Genomic DNA, 18,958 nt, shown 5'->3' on the forward strand with positions numbered 1-18,958 from the left:
GTCTCATAAGGTGACTGAGAATAAGGTTGAGGTCTAAGGTAGGGTTGGGCTGTCTAATGTGGGGATAGAGATTGCCCAACCCCTTAATTAACCTAGATGATGCTGGCTAAGCAAATACAGATAATCCCTCTACCAAGGGATGAAAACTGTACCAATTGTATCTTAGCCAAACTGATGGAGAATCCTAATTTCTTCAGACCCAGCAGGTAATCCAGGATGAGCGGAACTGGAACAGAATCAGGCTGAAAGGAGCAGTAACTGACCCAGTGAGAGAAGCTCTTCCACTTTTGTAGTTAAGTAGTGCAGGTTGACATCTTTCTGCTCAGCACCTGTACGTCTGCAGAGCAGGAATGCTCTAGCCCTCCCTGAAAACCATTGAGGAACCAAGCCCTGAGGCACTGAACAGCTAGGCTGGGATAAAGCATGCAATCCACATTCTGAGACTGGAGGTGAAGAACAGCTGGAACTTCGGTTGGACAGACAAGTACCAAAGTTGTCAGGGCCGGTTAGGCACTATAAGGATAACTATGACTCTGTCCTGTCTGATATGTTTCCATGGCCTGTAATTTTAGGAGTTTGGGAGGGGGAAAACGCTCAAAAAATACCCTTCTTCCAAGGTAGAAGGAAGGCGTCTCCCAAGGAATGGTGACCCAGACCCCCTATTAACCAGAAAAGATGGCACTTCTTGTTTTCAGAGAGGGCAAAAAGGTCGACCTGCGACAGTATATCTTTGGGATATACTTCAGAGAATCTGAATATCCAGCTCCCATTTGTAGTCCTGTGAAGCATCTGCTAAGGGCATTGACTATGGTATTCTGAAAGCCTGGGAGGTAGATCATGGATATATGGATCTGATGGGTTATGCACCCGAGTTTCATGGCTTTGGCACACAAGGAGGGGGACCTTGCTCCCCACTGCTTGTTGATGTAGAACATGAAGAGCATTGCTTTGCTCTTTCAGAGAATCTACGGAAAACAGAAAATGGACCAGGACATGACCTCTAGGCAGTGTGTGACCTACTATACCTATTCTTATTTGTAGGTGTGTATACATACACACACACACACACACACGAGATTGTAAGGTAGCTCTCAAGTCCTTCAGTTCTGCTTTTGCAGAACATGGCTACAAGGTGGGTGGTGCAATATCTTTTATTGGACCAACTTCTATTGGTGAGAGAGAGAGACAAGCTTTTGAAAGGTTGTGTCCCTCACCAACAGAAATTGGCCCAAAAAAAGATATGTTACTTGCCTCATTAGAATACATAATTCACCTAATCTGCTGGCTGAGGCGATTGCCACCAAAAAGGCTAGCTTCACTGAGAGATATAGCAAGGAAAATATAGTTAAAGGTTTAATTGGGAGCACCCATTAGTTTTGATAACACCAAGTTCAAGTCTCAAGGGGAAACAGGATCCTCTACCTGAGGGTACAACCTCTCCAGAGCCTTCAAAAACTTTATTGCCATAGAGTTGAAAAAGACAATGACTATCAGAGGGTGAAAAGCCAAAATAGTTGCTAGATGGACTTTGTTTGATTAAACTAATGTTTTAGGGATAACAGATAATCCGGTATATGATGCATTGGTAATCGGAGCAGGGAAAACAGATTTCTGCTGGGACAAGATGGAAAATCTCTTACCCTTTGCTAGATACATATATCCAGTGGATTTTTTTTTATGATTTAAAAGCATATCTTAACTCCTCTTGAATAAGTCTCTTCCGAGGAGGTTAGCCACAGAACGATCCAGTCTGTCACGTGGAGGGCCTGCAGTTTGGGGTGGAGGAGGTCCCAAGAGATTAGATGTGCGTCTGCTGGCAGAGTGACTGACTTTGATCAAGTGGAAAACCAGTGTTGCCACAGCCAACTGGCAGCTATAAGTCTGATCTATTGTATGGTCTTATCTGATTTTTAACAATACTCTGGGAAGGAGTGGAACTGGAGGAAATGCGTACAAGATCAGGTTTGTCCAGGGTAACAGAAAAGTGTCTGTGAAAGAGATTCCAGGCTGTGATCTTGTTGAGAGCAAAAACTGATGACATTGCCTACTGACTTTCATTGCAAAGAGGTCTACCTGGGGAGTCCCCCACAGCTGGAAAATGGACTTGGAAAGGCCCAGCAGAGACCACTCGTGGTGGTTGGTAAAACAATCTGCTTAACTGGTCTGCCAAATTGTACTTCATGTATGGAAGGTGAGAGGTTTTGAGGCTGATTTAACTGGTGATGGAAAAGTCCCATAGATTGATTGCCTCTAGCACAGAGTTGAGCATGCCCCTCCTTGCATGTTCACATAAAATGTAGCTGCCATATTGTCTGTAAGTACACACAGATTTCTTCCCTTGGTATGGGAATGGAAAGCTCGACAAGCCAGCTAAATGGCCCTCAATTCTGTCATTTATATGCAGAGTTAAATCCTGTGTAGACCACAAACCATGCACCTGCAGGGAACCCAGCTGAGCCCACCCCGAGGACAGAAGCATCTGTAACCAGGGTCAAAACTGGTTGAAGAGGAGAAAACACAACACTCCCCCCACACACACCTCTCCATACACATTTGAAGGGTTTGTACTTAGCCAGCTTTGATGTGGGAGGAAGGGAAGACAGAGTTTGCTACAAAACCTTGGTGGGCTCCACGATAGCTTCATTAATTGGAAGCACCACCCAAGAAGGTCCTGCAGTTGCTAAAATGTCTATCAGCCCGTGGGATGACTCAAACTTCTTCCATCTGGATATTCAAGGTGGAAGCCACTCTTTTTAAAAGGTCTTCATGGGCCAAACAGTCAACAGGTGGGGGTGACGAATCCTCCGAAACCACCATCTCATCAGGTGATGAAGAGGATGAAGCCAAAATTGGCAGAGGTAGACCCTCCCCTGGCTTTTCAAAGGGGAGATTCACCTGAGCAACATCCTCCTGCGTGGTACTGAGCCTGTTACCAGGCATGATCTCCTTGGTGGGATGGTACTTGACACCTACTTGATGCAGCAGAATGGAGTGGGTGTGGAAAGGACCTGGAAGTAGGTGGCAATTCTCAAGGGTTCCAAAACAGCAATTGGTTAGGCCCAGGAGCCTAATTACTTCCAGGCCATAGATTGCTACACATCAGCCAGGACAGTGCCTGCTCTGGGTGCCAGGGTGTTAAGACCTCAGAGGGGAATGATGAAATATACGACATGACTGCAAGACATATGAGCTAACCTCATAGTCCGAAGATGAATCAGCCTCTTCTGATCAAGGAGGAAGGGAGGCGCTGTTCATGTTCGTGCTGGTGATCAGCATTGGAAATCCTGGGATGATGGACCAGAGGAGTCACCAGCTTCACTCTTGATAGCACCACGCAATGAGGCATCCATGGTACCAAAGTCTGTATTGTAGTAGCTGGCAAAGTTTGACCTGTGGTCTTTGGTGCCAGATAAGAGGACTCTACACCACCTCAGACAATGGTACCAAGAGACTCAATAAGTCACTTGCAGCAGTATAAGCCACTGGAGTTGATGACACCAAGATTGCCTCTGGCTGACGGGTCAATGCAGACAGCACAGAGGAGCCTCACAGTGCCACTTCAGGAGCTGGATATGACAGTGCCTGTGCCAGAGTTGACAGTCCTGCCTGAGCGGACGATTGCCTCAGGAAGTGTCTCAGCTTCGAGTGCTCTCTACTTCCATTATCTGCATGCCTGCTGAACTTCGGTGCCACGGATTCTCCCTCTCCCTTTGGAGGCAGACCTGCAATGTTTCTTCCTTAGCACTGGGAAAGGTGACCAGTGCAGAGACTCACACAATACAGGTCGAGTGCTCCTCACTGAAGCCAAAGCACTCAGCATCCATTCCAAGCAGGAAGGCACAGCGCTTCTTGTATGAGGAGAAATTTAAGTCTGCCTGTCCTGTCTTTCTTGGTTCTAGGTTTAAAGTCCCTACAAAATTGAGACTGATTTCTGATGTGCAACCCCCCAAGACGCTTCAGGCAACAGGAATGCAAGTCACTCAGTGGCATCAGTTCCTTGCAGGATCAGCAGGGCTTAAATTCTAGTGACCAAGACATGCCCTAGTACGGTTTCCAGTAATGAGAACTGAAGTTTTTGAAAAACATTTAAAAGAAAAACTTATAACTATTGCTAACACTATAAACTACTAAACTAATAAAAATGTGTACAAGTTATATATAAATAGAAGGACAGAACTTGCAATAGCATGACAACTGTCATGGGCAGTAAGAAGGAACTGAGGAGGGGGAGCTCAGGGACAGCCCCACCCTCTGTAACACCATGCAGCAGTGCAGGGTAGCTGGGGATGCCTCAATGGGTCCTACTGAAGGAAAAAATTGACTGTAGTGCACTGGGTGCACGCACCCCTGAAGTGGAATGGACATTTAATCACTCAAAGAAAAACTGACTAGTTTATTTTTCATCCTTCAAATTGATATGCACACAGTAAACAAGCAGCATGGTGAAAAAAATCAATACTTTCAGTTTCAATAAGATTAAGATGACAATAAAATAACTTAGATTTTAAAAAAAAACCCTAAATCCTCAAAGATTTTACACCTGACAGTATCTTTGTGAATGAACTTGGACTCTGTCCTCCTTCCTACCTCCACAAATGAAAATGTTTAGAAATCATTAAAATTAGCAAAAGAATCAAAGTTCTAAAAATTACCACTGAAATCGAAAGGACATATTTTCAGGTGTCTCTCCCTAACACAAACTGGGAAAGTCTCTTTAAAAATATCACAGGTTTACTCCTTCCTGACTGAACTTGGCAAGAAGGGCATGAATAAAAAGACATTATTAGCAAAATAAATGAGCAAGGAATTAGGAGTTAAAGATGGAAAAGATTTAAGTCATCTAGTCTATCCGAGCCCAAACCTCACTAGTGCTGGATTTTTCTGTACAGAATATTCAACTGTTTTGTCTAGTCATTTTAGCTCAAGCAATGAAGTTACCACAACTTCCCTAGGGAAAGCATTCCACAAGCTATTGTAAGTTGAAATAAACTAAACAGAACAATATTTCCTTTATATTCAACCTACATCATCTTTGCTTAGTTTCATCTAATTAATCTTACTCATAGCCCCTGGGGGTCAACCAAACAATTATGATCCCTTCCTGATATTTCTACCAGCATTTTAAGGGTATGACATCACAGCTCAGGCTGTAACTATTACTCTCGGCTCTCAATGATCCTTGAATGCAATCCCCTACCAATGAGTTTACACTTACTATTCGTAGGTCTCCAATGCGCTTTTCAAGAAGTACAGGTAGGCCTTCTGGGAGGGCAGGCACCTGCTTTGGTGTCATGACCTGAGAGGTATTGGTTGGCTGAGTGGCACTTCCATTCTCTCCTGATGGCTCAGACGCTGGGCTGCCATTAGAGGTGCCGTCAAGCAGCTTGTCAAAGTCAATCTCTCCCAGAATCTCCAGGGCACTTTCGGTTTCCTGCAGGAGCTCATGCTCATTTGTGCTACCAAAAATGGAGAGGACAGGATCGGTAACCCTGAGGTTCAAGTCTGAGACATCATTTCCTGTGGTAGCAGAGGAGGAAGGGGGTTTACTAGGGGTGGAGATGGCAACAGTCACTGGAGGTTCTGGATTGGATTCTTTCTTCCTCAGGGCTTCCTTCTCCTTTTGGAACTTCCGGATCATGGCTGCCAGAGAAAGCGAGTCCTTGTATAACTTCTTCTTCTTCTTCTCAGATTTGTGTGAATTTAAAGCCATTACTCTGCAGAGAACAGAAACTTCTGTTAGAACGCATATAACTGCCAATGACAAAATCACTTTCTGTGGGAATTCACAACAGCTCAAAAATAACCAAGTAGGGAGGAAGAATAATAATAAAAATAACTAGTGTGGAGGTTTTGGAATTAACTGAGAAACTTAGCAGTAACAAGTCACCGGGACCGGATGGCATTCACCCAAGAGTTCTGAAAGAACTCAAATGTGAAATTATGGAACGACTAACTATGGTTTGTAACCTGTCCTTTAAATCAGCTACTGTACCCAATGACTGGAAGATAGCTAATATAAGGCCAATATTTAAGGGCTCTAGAGGTGATCCTGGCAATTACAGACTGGTAAGTCTAACATCAGTACTGGGCAAATTAGTTGAAACAATAGTAAAGAATAAAATTGTCAGGCACATAGAAGAACAAATTGTTGCGCAAATGTCAACATGGTTTCTGTAAAGGGAGATCATGTCTTACTAATCTATTAGAGTTCTTTGAGGGGGTCAACAAAGATATGGACAAGGGGATCCAGTGGACATAGTGTACTTAGATTTCCAGAAAGCCTTTGACAAGGTCCCTCACCAAAGGCTCTTATGTAAATTAAGTTGTCATGGGATAAGAGGGAAGATCTTTTCATGGCTTGAGAACTGCTTAAAAGACAGGGAACAAAGGGTAGGAATAAATGGTAAATTTTCAGAATGGAGAGGGGTAACTAGTGGTGTTCCCCAAGGCTCAGTCCTAGGACAAATCCTATTCAATTTATTGATAAATGATCTGGAGAAAGGGGTAAACAGTGAGGTGGCAAAGTTTGCAGATGATACTAAACTGCTTAAGATAGTTAAGATCAAAACAGACTGAAGAACTTCAAAAAGATCTCAAAAAACTAAGTGATTGGACAACAAAATGGCAAATGAAATTGAATGTGGACAAATGTAAAGTAATGCACATTGGAAAAAATAACCCCAACTACACATACAACATGATGGGGGCTAATTTAGCTACAACTAATCAGGAGAAAGATCTTGGCGTCATCGTGGATAGCTCTCTGAAGATGTCCATGCAGTGTGCAGCAGCAGCAGTCAAAAAAGCAAATGGGATGTTAGGAATCATTAAAAAAAAGGGGGATAGAGAATATCTTATTGCCCTTATATAAATCCATGGTAAGCCCACATCTGGAACACTGCATACAGATGTGGTCCCCTCATCTCAAAAAAGATATACTGGCATTAGAAAAGGTTCAGAAAAAGGCAACTAAAATGATTAGGGATTTGGAACGGGTCCCATATGAGGAGAGATTAAAGAGGCTAGGACTTTTCAGCTTGGAAAAGAGGAGACTCGGGGGGATATGATAGAGGTATATAAAATCATGAGTGGTGTGGAGATAGTGAATAAGGAAAAGTTATTTACTTGTTCCCATCAGAACTAGGGGCCACCAAATGAAATTAATGGGTAGCAGGTTTAAAACAAATAAAAGGAAGTAGTTCTTCACTCAGCGCACAGTCAACCTGTGGAACTCCTTGCCTGAGGAGGTTGTAAAGGCTAGGACTATAACAGGGTTTAAAAGAGAACCGGATAAACTCATGGAGGTTAAGTCCATTAATGGCTATTAGCCAGGATGGGTAAGGAATGGTGTCCCTAGCCTCTGTTTGTCAGAGGGTGGAGATGGATGGCAGGAGAGAAATCACTTGATCATTACCTGTCAGGTTCACTCCCTCTGGGGCACCTGGGATTGGCCACTGTCCACAGACAGGATACTGGGCTGGATGGACCTTTGGTCTGACCCAGTATGGCCATCCTTATGTTCTTATGTTAAGAGCAAAGTCAGCCTTGTGTGCATGCACCATGAGATTTTTACCCAATCAAAACATTAAAGACCTCATTTCCAACCAAACTGCTCCTTTTGCACGCTGCCCATTTCTTCATCATCCACCACTACTAAATCCTGCACACAATACAGTATTAATGAAGTAAAGCTTATCCTAATGAATGGTGAAGAGCAAATTATGGAGGAATCAGTAGACTCCATAGTTAAGACAGAGTCTAAACTTATATTCTAAAGCTATTTCCTGTATTGCCCTCCAAACATTTGAATGGTGACCAGTTTGCTTGTGATTTGGTATGTTTAACTATCATATGGCAGAAAATTTTCCAAAGAATTTTGAAAGTGTAGGATTAATGTTTATATCCTACTTAATAAAAATGAAGTTCTTATACAGTTCCTCAATTTCTCATGATTTTTTTAGCATGTTATAAGCAATAACAGGTTTTCATATTTAATTCTTAGACACTCACAATCAGGTCAGTTTTAATTCATGGAGAATTTCCCAAGAGTCAAATTAAGAATCTTTATCTTTGTGTACTATCCAGAGAGAATAGGAAGGATCAAAGTAAAAGATAGTTTAGTTACCCTGCCTGTTTGTTACAAATATTTAAGATTTTGGAGGACTATAAAAAGTTCTCCAGGATCAGAGAACAGAAAACATGACACTGTCCCATTGGATATATATTTTTAAGTCTCAACTAACAAAGACTAAATTGGTAGGAAGACTGGATAGGATGGATGCCTGGTGCAGAAAGCTAGGGACTGAGGAGGTTAACAGAGATTTACTGAGAAAGGAAACCTGATGTGGTTATGAAATGTAACGGGAGCAGGCAGGACAGAAGAGTCTAGTTGTGGAAAGAAGGGCAGGTGAAGTTGTAGGGAGCAAAAAGAAGATGTACATGAGAAGAAACAAGGCAAAAAGATGAAAAATAGTAGACTAAGAAGTAAATAAAGGAATGACAACAGATAGCAGAGGTAAAAATGAATAGGTGTAAAAAGGAATACACTGTAGTGAGAACATGAAGAATCAGAGGAGAAAAGTCTGCATTAGGAAAAAACATGCTGCAAGTGCCTCAAATGCTGTCTTATTTGGCATTATCAACTTGGAATTCAGTATCATCTTAGAGCTCAACATCAATGAGTTACTTGAAGTTGACGCTCAAACTCCACATTTAACGTGTTAGGATTTCACTAGTGCATGAATGCCTGAGTATCACAGCACTTCAAGCACTGAAACATTCAGCACTGAAATCTTTACACATGAAATCTGAAGATGATATACAGTTAGAAAACTACAGGGAATGGTATAGGAGAGGCATGGAGAAATGCAGGGAGGAGGAGACTGGAGGCATAAAGAGCAACAATACTGCTTTCCACCTTACCTTTCTAGCAACACTTTCTATATAGAATCATAGAATATCAGGGTTGGAAGGGACCTCAGCAGGTCATCTAGTCCAACCCTCTGCTCAAAGCAGGACCAATCCCAACTAAATCATTCCAGCCAGGGCTTTGTCAAGCCTGACCTTAAAAACTTCTAAGGAAGGAGATTCCACCACCTCGCTAGGTAACGCATTCCAGTGTTTCACCACCTTCCTAGTGAAAAAGTTTTTCCCAGTATCCAGCCTAAACCTCCCCCACTGCAACTTGAGACCATTATTCCTTGTTCTGTCACCTGCTACCACTGAGAACAGTCTAGAGCCATCTTCTTTGGGAACCCCCTTTCAGGTAGTTGAAAGCAGCTATCAAATCCCCCCTCATTCTTCTCTTCCGCAGACTAAACAATCCCAGTTCCCTCAGCCTCTCCTCATAAGTCACGTGTTCCAGTCCCCTAATCATTTTTGTTGCCCTCCGCTGGACGCTTTCCAAATTTTTCCACATCCTTCTTGTAGCGTGGGGCCCAAAACTGGACACAGTACTCCAGATGAGGCCTCACCAGTGTCGAATAGAGGGGAATGATCACATCCCTCGACCTGCTGGCAATGCCCCTACTTATACACGCCAAAATGACATTGGCCTTCTTGGCAACAAGGGCACACTGTTGACTCCTATCCAGCTTCTCGTCCACTGTAACCCCTAGGTCCTTTTCCACAGAACTGCTGCCGAGCCATTCGGCCCCTAGTCTGTAGCGGTGCATGGGATTCTTCCGTCCTAAGTGCAGGACTCTGCACTTGTCCTTGTTGAACCTCATCAGCTTTCTTTTGGCCCAATCCTCCAATTTGTCTAGGTCCCTCTGTATCCTCTCTCTACCCTCCAGCGTATCTACCTTTCCTCCCAGTTTAGTGTCATCTGCAAACTTGCTGAGGGTGCAATCCACACCATCCTCCAGATCATTTATGAAGATATTGAACAAAACCGGCCCCAGGACCGACCCCTGGGGCACTCCACTTGATACCGGCTGCCAACTAGACACAGAGCCATTGATCACTACCCGTTGAGCCTGACAATCTAGCCAGCTTTCTATCCACCTTATAGTCCATTCATCCAGCCCATACTTCTTTAATTTGCTGGCAAGAATACTGTGGGAGACTGTGTCAAAAGCTTTGCTAAAATCAAGGAACAACACGTCCACTGCTTTCCCCTCATCCACAGAGCCAGTTATCTCGTCATATAACATATATTTCTCACTGCATGCCTCTCTGGGCACCTGCCGTTAACCAATGTGAATGGAGCAAAGGAAAGCAAGGGCACGAAGAGACGGGCAAAATGAAAAAAGGAGACTAAAGATGTGAAGGAGACTTCATGACATGAAAAAGAGAGAAGGGAAGAGAAAATATAGCTGGTAAGGGGCCCTGGTCAGAGCAGAGATCCTGATCTTCATGGACTCCAGGCTCCTTTTGCACACACTAGAACCTCAGAGTTACAAACAGCTTGTGAACGGAGGTAGTTCATAACTTTGAAATGTTTGTAACTCTGAACAAAACACGATTGTTCTTTCAAAAGTTTACATTGACATAATACAGCTTTGAAGCTTCACTATCCAGAAGAAAAATGCTGCGTTCCCCCCCCCCCGCTTTCCCCCCCATAGTTTACAGTACTGAGTTAAATGTATTGCGTTTGCTTTTTTTTCGTCTCTGCTGCTGCCTGATTGTGTACTTCCAAATGAGGTGTGTGGTTGAATGGTCAGTTCGTAACGCTGGTGTTTGTAACTCTGAGGTTCTATTGTACTTAATTTTTCCTGCTTCTCTCTTCCCTGCTCAAGGTTTTGTGGCATTACGATGGATATTTAAACGTTAATTATGAATGCAAAACCATGGAAATTCCCAAACAAGAACTTCATTAGTTAACAGTTATGGTTTGAAGTGCTACTACAGAGTATTATTACAATTATTATAAAAAATAAACTGTGGAAATCACCAGCTAAGGTATATAATTCTGATGCCAAACTTCAGACATGTCTATAATGCCCCGCAGTTCAGACTAAGGAGACGTGGATAGCAGTGTGTACCAAAGTGCTGCTCTGTAACTCTCCCATGCAGACGCTCTGAGCGTGAACTCAAATCTATATTAGTGTGATCTCAGGACCTTTAAGACTGCACTCACAGTATCCTCATAGGAGAGATAAAGCACAGCTCTTTGGTATACACAGCTATTCGCATTTCCTAACTCCAAAATGCAGGGCAGAGTAGACATGCCCTCTCCATGCAATTTGTTAATGTACACCTATCTAGACTGCAAATTTCTGTCTGAGCAACAAGCCAGTCTCAACTCTGCATCTGTATTACTGCTCTGAAGTTGGGGAGAGAAGAAACTCAAAACAACCTTCCCATCCATAAGAAGTTTTAATCTCAATGACAACAGCCACCATAATGCATTACTGAGACTTGTAAAGTAGATGCACAAACACTATTCTGCTTTATAGCTATATACAGTCTACCAATCATACATAAGAACAGCCATACTGGGTCAGACCAAAGGTCCGTCTAGCCCAGTATCCTGTCTTCCAACATTGAAAATGAACAGAATAAGTACTCATCAAGTGATCCATCCCCTGTCGTCTATTCCCAGCTTCTGGTAAACAGAGGCTAGGGACACCATCCTGGCTAATAGCTATTGGATGATTTTGTTGGGGATTGCTCCTGCTTTGAGCAGGGGATTGGACTAGATGACCTCCTGAGGTCCCTTCCAACCCTGATATTCTATGATTCTATTGATGAACCCATCCTCCATGAATTTATCTAGTTCTTTTTTGAAACCTGTTAATAGTCTTGGCCTTCACAACATCCTCTGGCAAGGAGTTCCACAGGTTGACTGAAGTACTTCCTTTTGTTTGTCTTAAACCTGCTGCCTATTAATTTCATTTGGTGACCCCTAGTTCTTGTGTTATGAGAAGGAGTAAATAATACTTCCTTATTTACTTTCTCCATACCAGTCATGACTTTATAGACCTCTATCATATCCCCTCTTAGTCATCTCTTTTCCAAGCTGAAAAGTCCCAGTCTCATTAACTTCTCCTCATATGGAAACGGTTCCATATCCCTAATAATTTTTGTTGACCTTTTCTGAGCCTTTTCCAATTCTAATATATCTTCTTTGGGATGGTGCAACCACATCCGCACACAGTCTTCAAGATGTGGGCATAACATGGATCTATAGAGAGGCAATATGATATTTTCTCTTATCTATCCCTTTCTTAATGATTCCCAACATTCTGTTCACTTTGACTGCTGCTGCACATTGAGTGGATGATTTCAGAGAACTATCCACAATGATTCCAAGATCTCTTTCCTGAGTGGTAATAGCTAAATTAGACCCCATCATTTTACATGTACAGTTGGGATTATGTTTTCCAATGTGCATTACTTTGCATTTATCAACACTGAATTTCAACTGCCTTTTTGTTGCCTAGTCAGCCAGTTTTGTGAGATTTTTTTGTAGCTCTTCGCAGTCTGCTTTTGACTTAACTATCTAGAATAGTTTTGTGTCATCTGCAAAATTTTGCAACCTCACTGTTTACTCCTTTTTCTAGATAATTTCTGAATAAGTTGAATAGTACTGGTCCCAGTACAGACCCCTGGGGGACACCACTATTTATTTCTCTCCATTCTGAAAACTGATAATTTATTCCTATCCTTTGTTTCCTATCTTTTAACCAGTTACTGATCCATGAAAGGACCTTCCCTCTTATCCCATGACAGCTTACTTTGCTTCAGAAACCGTGGTGAGAGACCTTGTCAAAGGCTTTCTGAAAATCTAAGTACACTATATCCACTGGATCCCCCTTGTCCACATGTTTGTTGACTCCCTTAAAGAATTCTAGTAGACTGGTGAGGCATGATTTCCCTTTATAAAAACCATGTTGACTCTTCCCCAACAAATTACATCCATGTGTCTGACAATTCTGTTCTTTACTATTGTTTCAACCAGTCTGCCTGGTACTGAAGTCAGGCTTCCTGGCCTGTGATTACCAGGATCACCTCTGGACCCCTTTTTAAAAAGTGGCGTCACATTAGCGATCCTGCAGTCATTTACAAAGTCATATAGTATGTGACCACATAACTAAAGGCTATAACGCATATGGACAAGGGGACCAAATTATGATTGCACAGGTAACCTTCATTCTGCATTTGCTAACTTGAGTGCCTATCTTTGCAAACTTAACATTCTTTTAATGTCTTCACATTCTTTTAACTTTAAATTGAGTGTAATCCCTTTGGTTTTTAAAAAACCAAACTGAAAAAACAGACATTCCATCATGTGGAATCATATGGTCACCTACATGGTCATCAACAGAGTCAGATTCACAACACAGATCTCTGCCACTTAAGCTAACAGAGTTACTGATAGCACTATCAGATTGTCATCGTGTATATGGAAAGAAACACTACTAATGGGGTTCACAGATGTTTGCTGACAGCAGAGGTAATGGCAAGATTTGGGAATTTTGGGTTACATTCCAGGTTCTGGAGGGGAGTGCACTCTAATGGTCCCCTCAGGCCTAACTTCTTCTGCCCCATGCTCTCCAAGTTATACCTATCCCAATCCTCTCTTTGCCCTCTCCACCAGCTCTTTGTATCAGTATCCCCCCTCTAGCTTCTAATCCCAGTCTCAGTTTTCTCAGCTAGTAAATACTAGCCTCCCCTCTGAACAGCATGTTGGAGTCTTCATTCCTCCACCTCAGCTCCCACTCCCAGTTTCCCACCCCAGGCTCTTCACTACAGTCTCCTTACCTCCTTATCTAGCCAGTCCCAGACCCTAACCTACCACTGGCTCCTCATGTGATCTCTCTTTCCTATTGCAATGGCTCTGAATCCTAGTCTTCCCCCTGAACTGGTTCCCAGTCCTTTTTCATGTTCACATTTCCCTTCCCCACAGCTGGCTCCCAATTCCAGTCTCTCCTCCCACCACACAAGGCAAGCTCTTACTCCCACAATTCTATCCCAGCCCTGGTCTCCCCCAATCCTCTTGTCCCAATCTATTCTCTCTACTGACACACATCCCAGGTCCAGTTCTCATCCCCTCTGCATTTAAGTCAGAAGGCTTTTTCCTCCTTGCTGCCTGAGCCCCAGCAAGGGGAACACAGACTACAAAGAGAGACCGTCTCCCTTTTTTGAAGTCAGCTGTTCAGTGCCACTGCAGCCAGGAGCAGCAACTACAAAGCAAGTCTTGCTCAGCCTCTGCCGCCCTGCAGAATTTAGCTGTCAAACTCCAACAAGACTCTATTGAGCATGTATGAATTGAGATTTTTTTTTTCCCCCAAATCTTTAGAACTTGGACAAATGTGTGTGGTTTAATCACAGGAACAGCAAGAGACACGTCCAAGGCCAGGATGACATCCCTGTCAAATTTCCAGTCACTGTTCCAAAGCATGGTGGCACTAAACTTCTCAGTGACACAGCTTTTGGATTTGATTTGATGGGCAAAACAACTTACTTTTCCCTCATCTTATTTTCACAAACTACTGAACCATTTTTGCTGAAATTTAAACAAAAAAGCCAGCCTGAGGCAGGCACCCAGCATGGGAAATTTCAGCCCACGTGGCTAAAATTTGGCATACTTATAACTAAGCAAATGAAATGCAGAATGGCTGTGTAACCTTAGCTAAAGATGGCACTATGAGTAGAGCGCATAACACACTCCTTTTTGGACTAACAGCACAGAGAGTGTCATAACATTCTATTTCTGTATTTGTCTGTGTACATTAGGCTCTCTGAAAACCCTATCACCATGGTATACAAAAGCAGATAGTAATGGATGAGACAATTACACAAGTATATGTATATACACCACCTAGGTTTACATCACTCTTCAGATTTATGATTTCATCTTGCAGAAGACTGCTTAAATTCCTTATGATAAAGATCATGCTGAAGGAATACTGAAGATGGGAATGGTAGAGTTATGATAGCAATATATTGGCATTTTTTAAAATGTCCTATGTCCAAAACTTACATTCTGCATAACTACTTAAAGTTCTTCATCCAAAAAACTCCAAATCTTTAAACTTAACGGCATAATTTTGCAAGCCTTTAATACCTTGAATAATACATATAATTGTACTTGCTATTTGGAGAAGCACTTCTCCACTTTAAATGGTCAACCAATTAAGTTTGTTAGAAATTGCATTAAGATCAAAACTGGTAGTGAGAAGAGAAGAAATAAAGGGACCAAGGATTAAAAACAACTGAGGCCAAAGGAAAACAAGACTGGACGGGAAAACTGTCTGTGCTTGACTATTATATTTTGTTGTTGCTATGGATGGCTAACCTGCTATTTTTCCATTTACTAGGTACTGCAACACATTAAATGCCAGAACTTACATAGATAAGAGATGACTGCAACATGTTGGCGGAAGGGTCACAATAAGAGTATATATTGCAAACATTGGCTTTTTCAGGTTTGCATAATGACTTCAATGTCAAACAAAAAGTAGAAAAGATTATGAAACATTTGAGTTGGTTTTCAATAGCAGATTATTTCACTCAGAAGACCTACAATAGCACCTTCAGATCTATCCCCAATTCTCTCATATATAGCCAGAACAGTTGCACTTAGAATGGAAACTGTTCGTCAACCTTAACACTGACTTTAGTCATTCATAAACTTGCACCTTTAGGCTGAAAATTTTTCAGGCTTGTTCTCTATCTGAAGGTAAATTTGGAAAGTTAAACAATAGTTTAACCATTTCACTAGGAGCATGGGGGAAATAAACTCCCTCATCGCAGAAAGTTCTCATGTTTTCCCCCCTCCTCCCATTGTTCTAGCACCAAAACAGCTGGAGTCAAATAACTTTCCAGAGCTGTGAAAATTTAAACAGATAAAAATCTAAAAAAGCTTTTAAAAAAAATCGATATCCCTCAAAAATAAAAAACTCAAATTCTGCCTACACTATTTATGTTTAACTATATTCAGCAAAAAAGTAAAGACTGGCAAACAAACTCAACAGGGGGTGAGGGAACATTAAGCTATTGCTTCTCTTGTTGCTGTGAGGTGCCCTCTCCTTTAAAAACCTGACAGACAGACCTACCCCAGCTGCTTAGGAACTTTCATTTTCCGAGGCTTTTTCTCCTTCTCTGTCCCCTCCTCTTTCCGCTTCCGCTTCTTAATCCCGCGGTCCTCTCCTTCTTTTAGTTTGGATACCTAAAGAACCAAAACGGTGATAGTGTTACCTCTGCTCTACAATGTTATTATTATATAAAAAGTGCTTCAGCCTTATGTCTAGCAATTCAGAGCTGACATCACTACTAAGCAATTGGGTTAAAGAAGAAGAAAAAAAAAAAAAGTGAAGGGCACTCCTTCACCTGTTTAGCCAACCACGAGCTCAAGGTCCCAATTACATATTTTCTTATGTACTTTCTTTTTGCTTCTCACCACTTCAGATGACAAATTAGACATATTTCAGAGTGGTAGCAGTGTTAGTCTGTATCAGCAAAAACAACGACGAGTCCTTGTGGCACCTCAGAGGTTAACAAATTTATTTGGGCATAAGCTTTTGTGGGTTATAACCCACTTCATCAGATGCATGGAGTGGAAAATATAGTAGGCAGGTATAGATACACAGCACATGAAAAGATGGGAGTTGCCTTACCAAGTGGCGGGGGAGGAGGGGGTCAGTGCTAATGAGCCAATTCAATTAAGGTGGAAGTGGCCTATTCTCAACAGTTGAAAGGGCCTGTCTTCACTACTCGGGTAAAGTTGACCTAAGTTACACTACTTCAGCTACGTGAATAAGGTACCACCCTTGTGCTATTAGAGTGTATGGCAATACTGAAATATTAAGAAATGTTTTTAAAAATTTAAAAGATACATAAATTGAATATTCAACAGCAGCCTTGGAAAAGACATGTCTGGTTCCACAACTATTCTGCCAAGTAAAGAAAAATTCCAGACAGCAGGCAAAGACATCAGAGAAGATGGAAAATTCTAGGACGGACACAGAACTCATGCAATCCCACTGGCTCCGTCCAAAGGGTGGTATAAACAGATTCTAGAATGAGTTGTAACCAACCAGAGACAGAAACAGACAGCGTAAATTTTAATAAAACGCAGTCACTTTTCAGAACAGAACTAAATAAATATTTTGGGAATGTTTTTCCAAGGCTAATTTGGGCATTAGGAACAATTTTAATCTTGCAAATATATTTCATGAAATTGTAAATATCCTCCCTATCTAGAGGAATTCACATTGAATTTTATTTTATATGGCGATGTTGGTTTTTATTGAAATAACATGAGCAGACTTCAACAAGTTTTTAAAAATGGTATGGGTCCAATTTGTTTGCCTGCTTTAAACCGCTGCGTAGCTTTGGAAGGCTAGATAGCCTGCAGAAATCTCAGGTTATTTATGTTAGGAAACCTTGTGACTTCCCAATCCCTTATATGAGAGCAGCAAAATAATGAGACTGACATCACCTCAGGGGTGAAAGTAATATTAAATTCTTATCAGTACGGGGGCTTGACTCCAAGCCCCTGGAAGGGCCGTGGCCTTGGGTGGAAAGGGCAGGGCTGGGGGTCAGCCTCCCCCAGCCAGACCATCCACACTGGCTGGCCCACACCACCCAGGGCTCCAGGGGCGATTTAAAAGGGCCTGGGGCTCTGGCCGCTGCTGTGGTAGCAGCAGCTGGGAAGGCACCCTTTTAAATCGCCAGCCCTGAGGCAGCTTCCCCTTTTGCCCCACTGCCTGCCAGTAGTCCCTGCCAGAGCGTCCTTTGCCATGGCAGCGCTTTAACATCGGTTGGGTACGGGCCAGTACTGGCTTCTTACCGGTATGCCATACCGGCCCACTTTCACCCCTGCATCACCTGTATCTATTTATCAGCAAGCTCTCAGTCTTCTCATTTTGTTGTAGCCAGATTATGAAGCCTTTCCTGATTTTCAAATCAGCCATAAATTCCAGAAGGAAGAGAAACTAAGATCACTCACTTTAGGTGGCCGGTGCTTTTTGTCCTCTGCAAAGTCTTCATCCTCTGAATCAGATGCTTGGCGGAATTGCAATGTTCCCGTGTTGATGTAAAATCCCCCATATTTGGTTGTCAGAGATGCAGGAACCAATTCATCATACTGGGCAGGAAATAGAAGAGTCAGGTGATTAACCAACATCACCTTATTAATCGGAAACAATTCACTTACTTAAATACAATCTCTGAACATGAGGTATTAAACACAAACATCTTACATAACTTGCTAGATTTCAAATCATAAAACATACCAATGCTGCTGAAAAGTTATTTGTCAACGCTGTGGAGTGCTAGTGTCACAATACTAATCCACTGCTTTTGAAGCAAACTAATAAAAATTCATCTTTGGGAGAAGGCTAGGGTCACCACAGTGGTGATGACACACTATCCATGGAGTGGCAGCGGTGGCACACCAAAAAACACAAACTGTTAGGAGATGAAACAACAGTGGTCCATCTAGGTCAATATTCTGTCTCGGACAGTGTCTACTACCAGAAGATTCAGATGACGATACATGGAACCACGTAGCAGACAATTACGGAATAACTTCCCAAAGGTCAACATAGAATATTTCTTCCCAACTCCATCAGTTATTGAATGACTTACATCCTGCAGTATGCAGACTTAATATTTATTTAATATACTGGGATTTTTTTTCAAAATCTTACTAAGATCTTGGCCTCACCAAGGTCCACTAGCCACAGACTCCACAGATTTATTATATATTGAATAAAAATATTTCCCTTTATCAATTTTTAATGTGTTGCATTTCAGTTTCACAGAATTCACTCTTATTTTTCTAGTATAAGAAAGATACCTTCTCTATACCGTTCATTTTTTTGGCATGCCTCCATGATCCTCTCTCAGTTTCTCTCTAAATGGTCCTTATCTTTCTGTGCCTCTAATTATTGTCATCGCCTCTTCCTAGACCCTTTATTTCTGCTATATATTTTGAGATAAGGTGATCAGACAGAACAGAATATTGCAGGTAAGGGGATCCATGAATTTATGTACAGGATTTATA

The 18,958-nt window shown here is 42.1% G+C and overlaps 1 protein-coding gene across 2 annotated transcripts in view; it reads right to left on the bottom strand.

Moving 5' to 3' along the window:
- The window catches only part of UBN2 (ubinuclein 2), a gene marked incomplete at its 5' end in the record, with an annotated part of 101,717 nt that overhangs the window by 48,134 nt on the left and 34,625 nt on the right, over positions 1-18,958 (bottom strand). For both annotated transcript variants that reach the window (XM_084629500.1, XM_084629499.1), the window contains 3 exons: positions 5,216-5,714; positions 16,005-16,117; positions 17,900-18,037. In XM_084629500.1, coding sequence (XP_084485626.1) covers positions 5,216-5,714; positions 16,005-16,117; positions 17,900-18,037 — 750 coding nt within the window. The remainder of the gene's footprint in view (positions 1-5,215; positions 5,715-16,004; positions 16,118-17,899; positions 18,038-18,958) is intronic.

The sequence above is a fragment of the Lepidochelys olivacea genome, assembly GCF_965140295.1.
Source record: "Lepidochelys olivacea isolate rLepOli2 genome assembly, chromosome: 1".
Lineage (NCBI taxonomy): Eukaryota > Metazoa > Chordata > Testudines > Cheloniidae > Lepidochelys > Lepidochelys olivacea.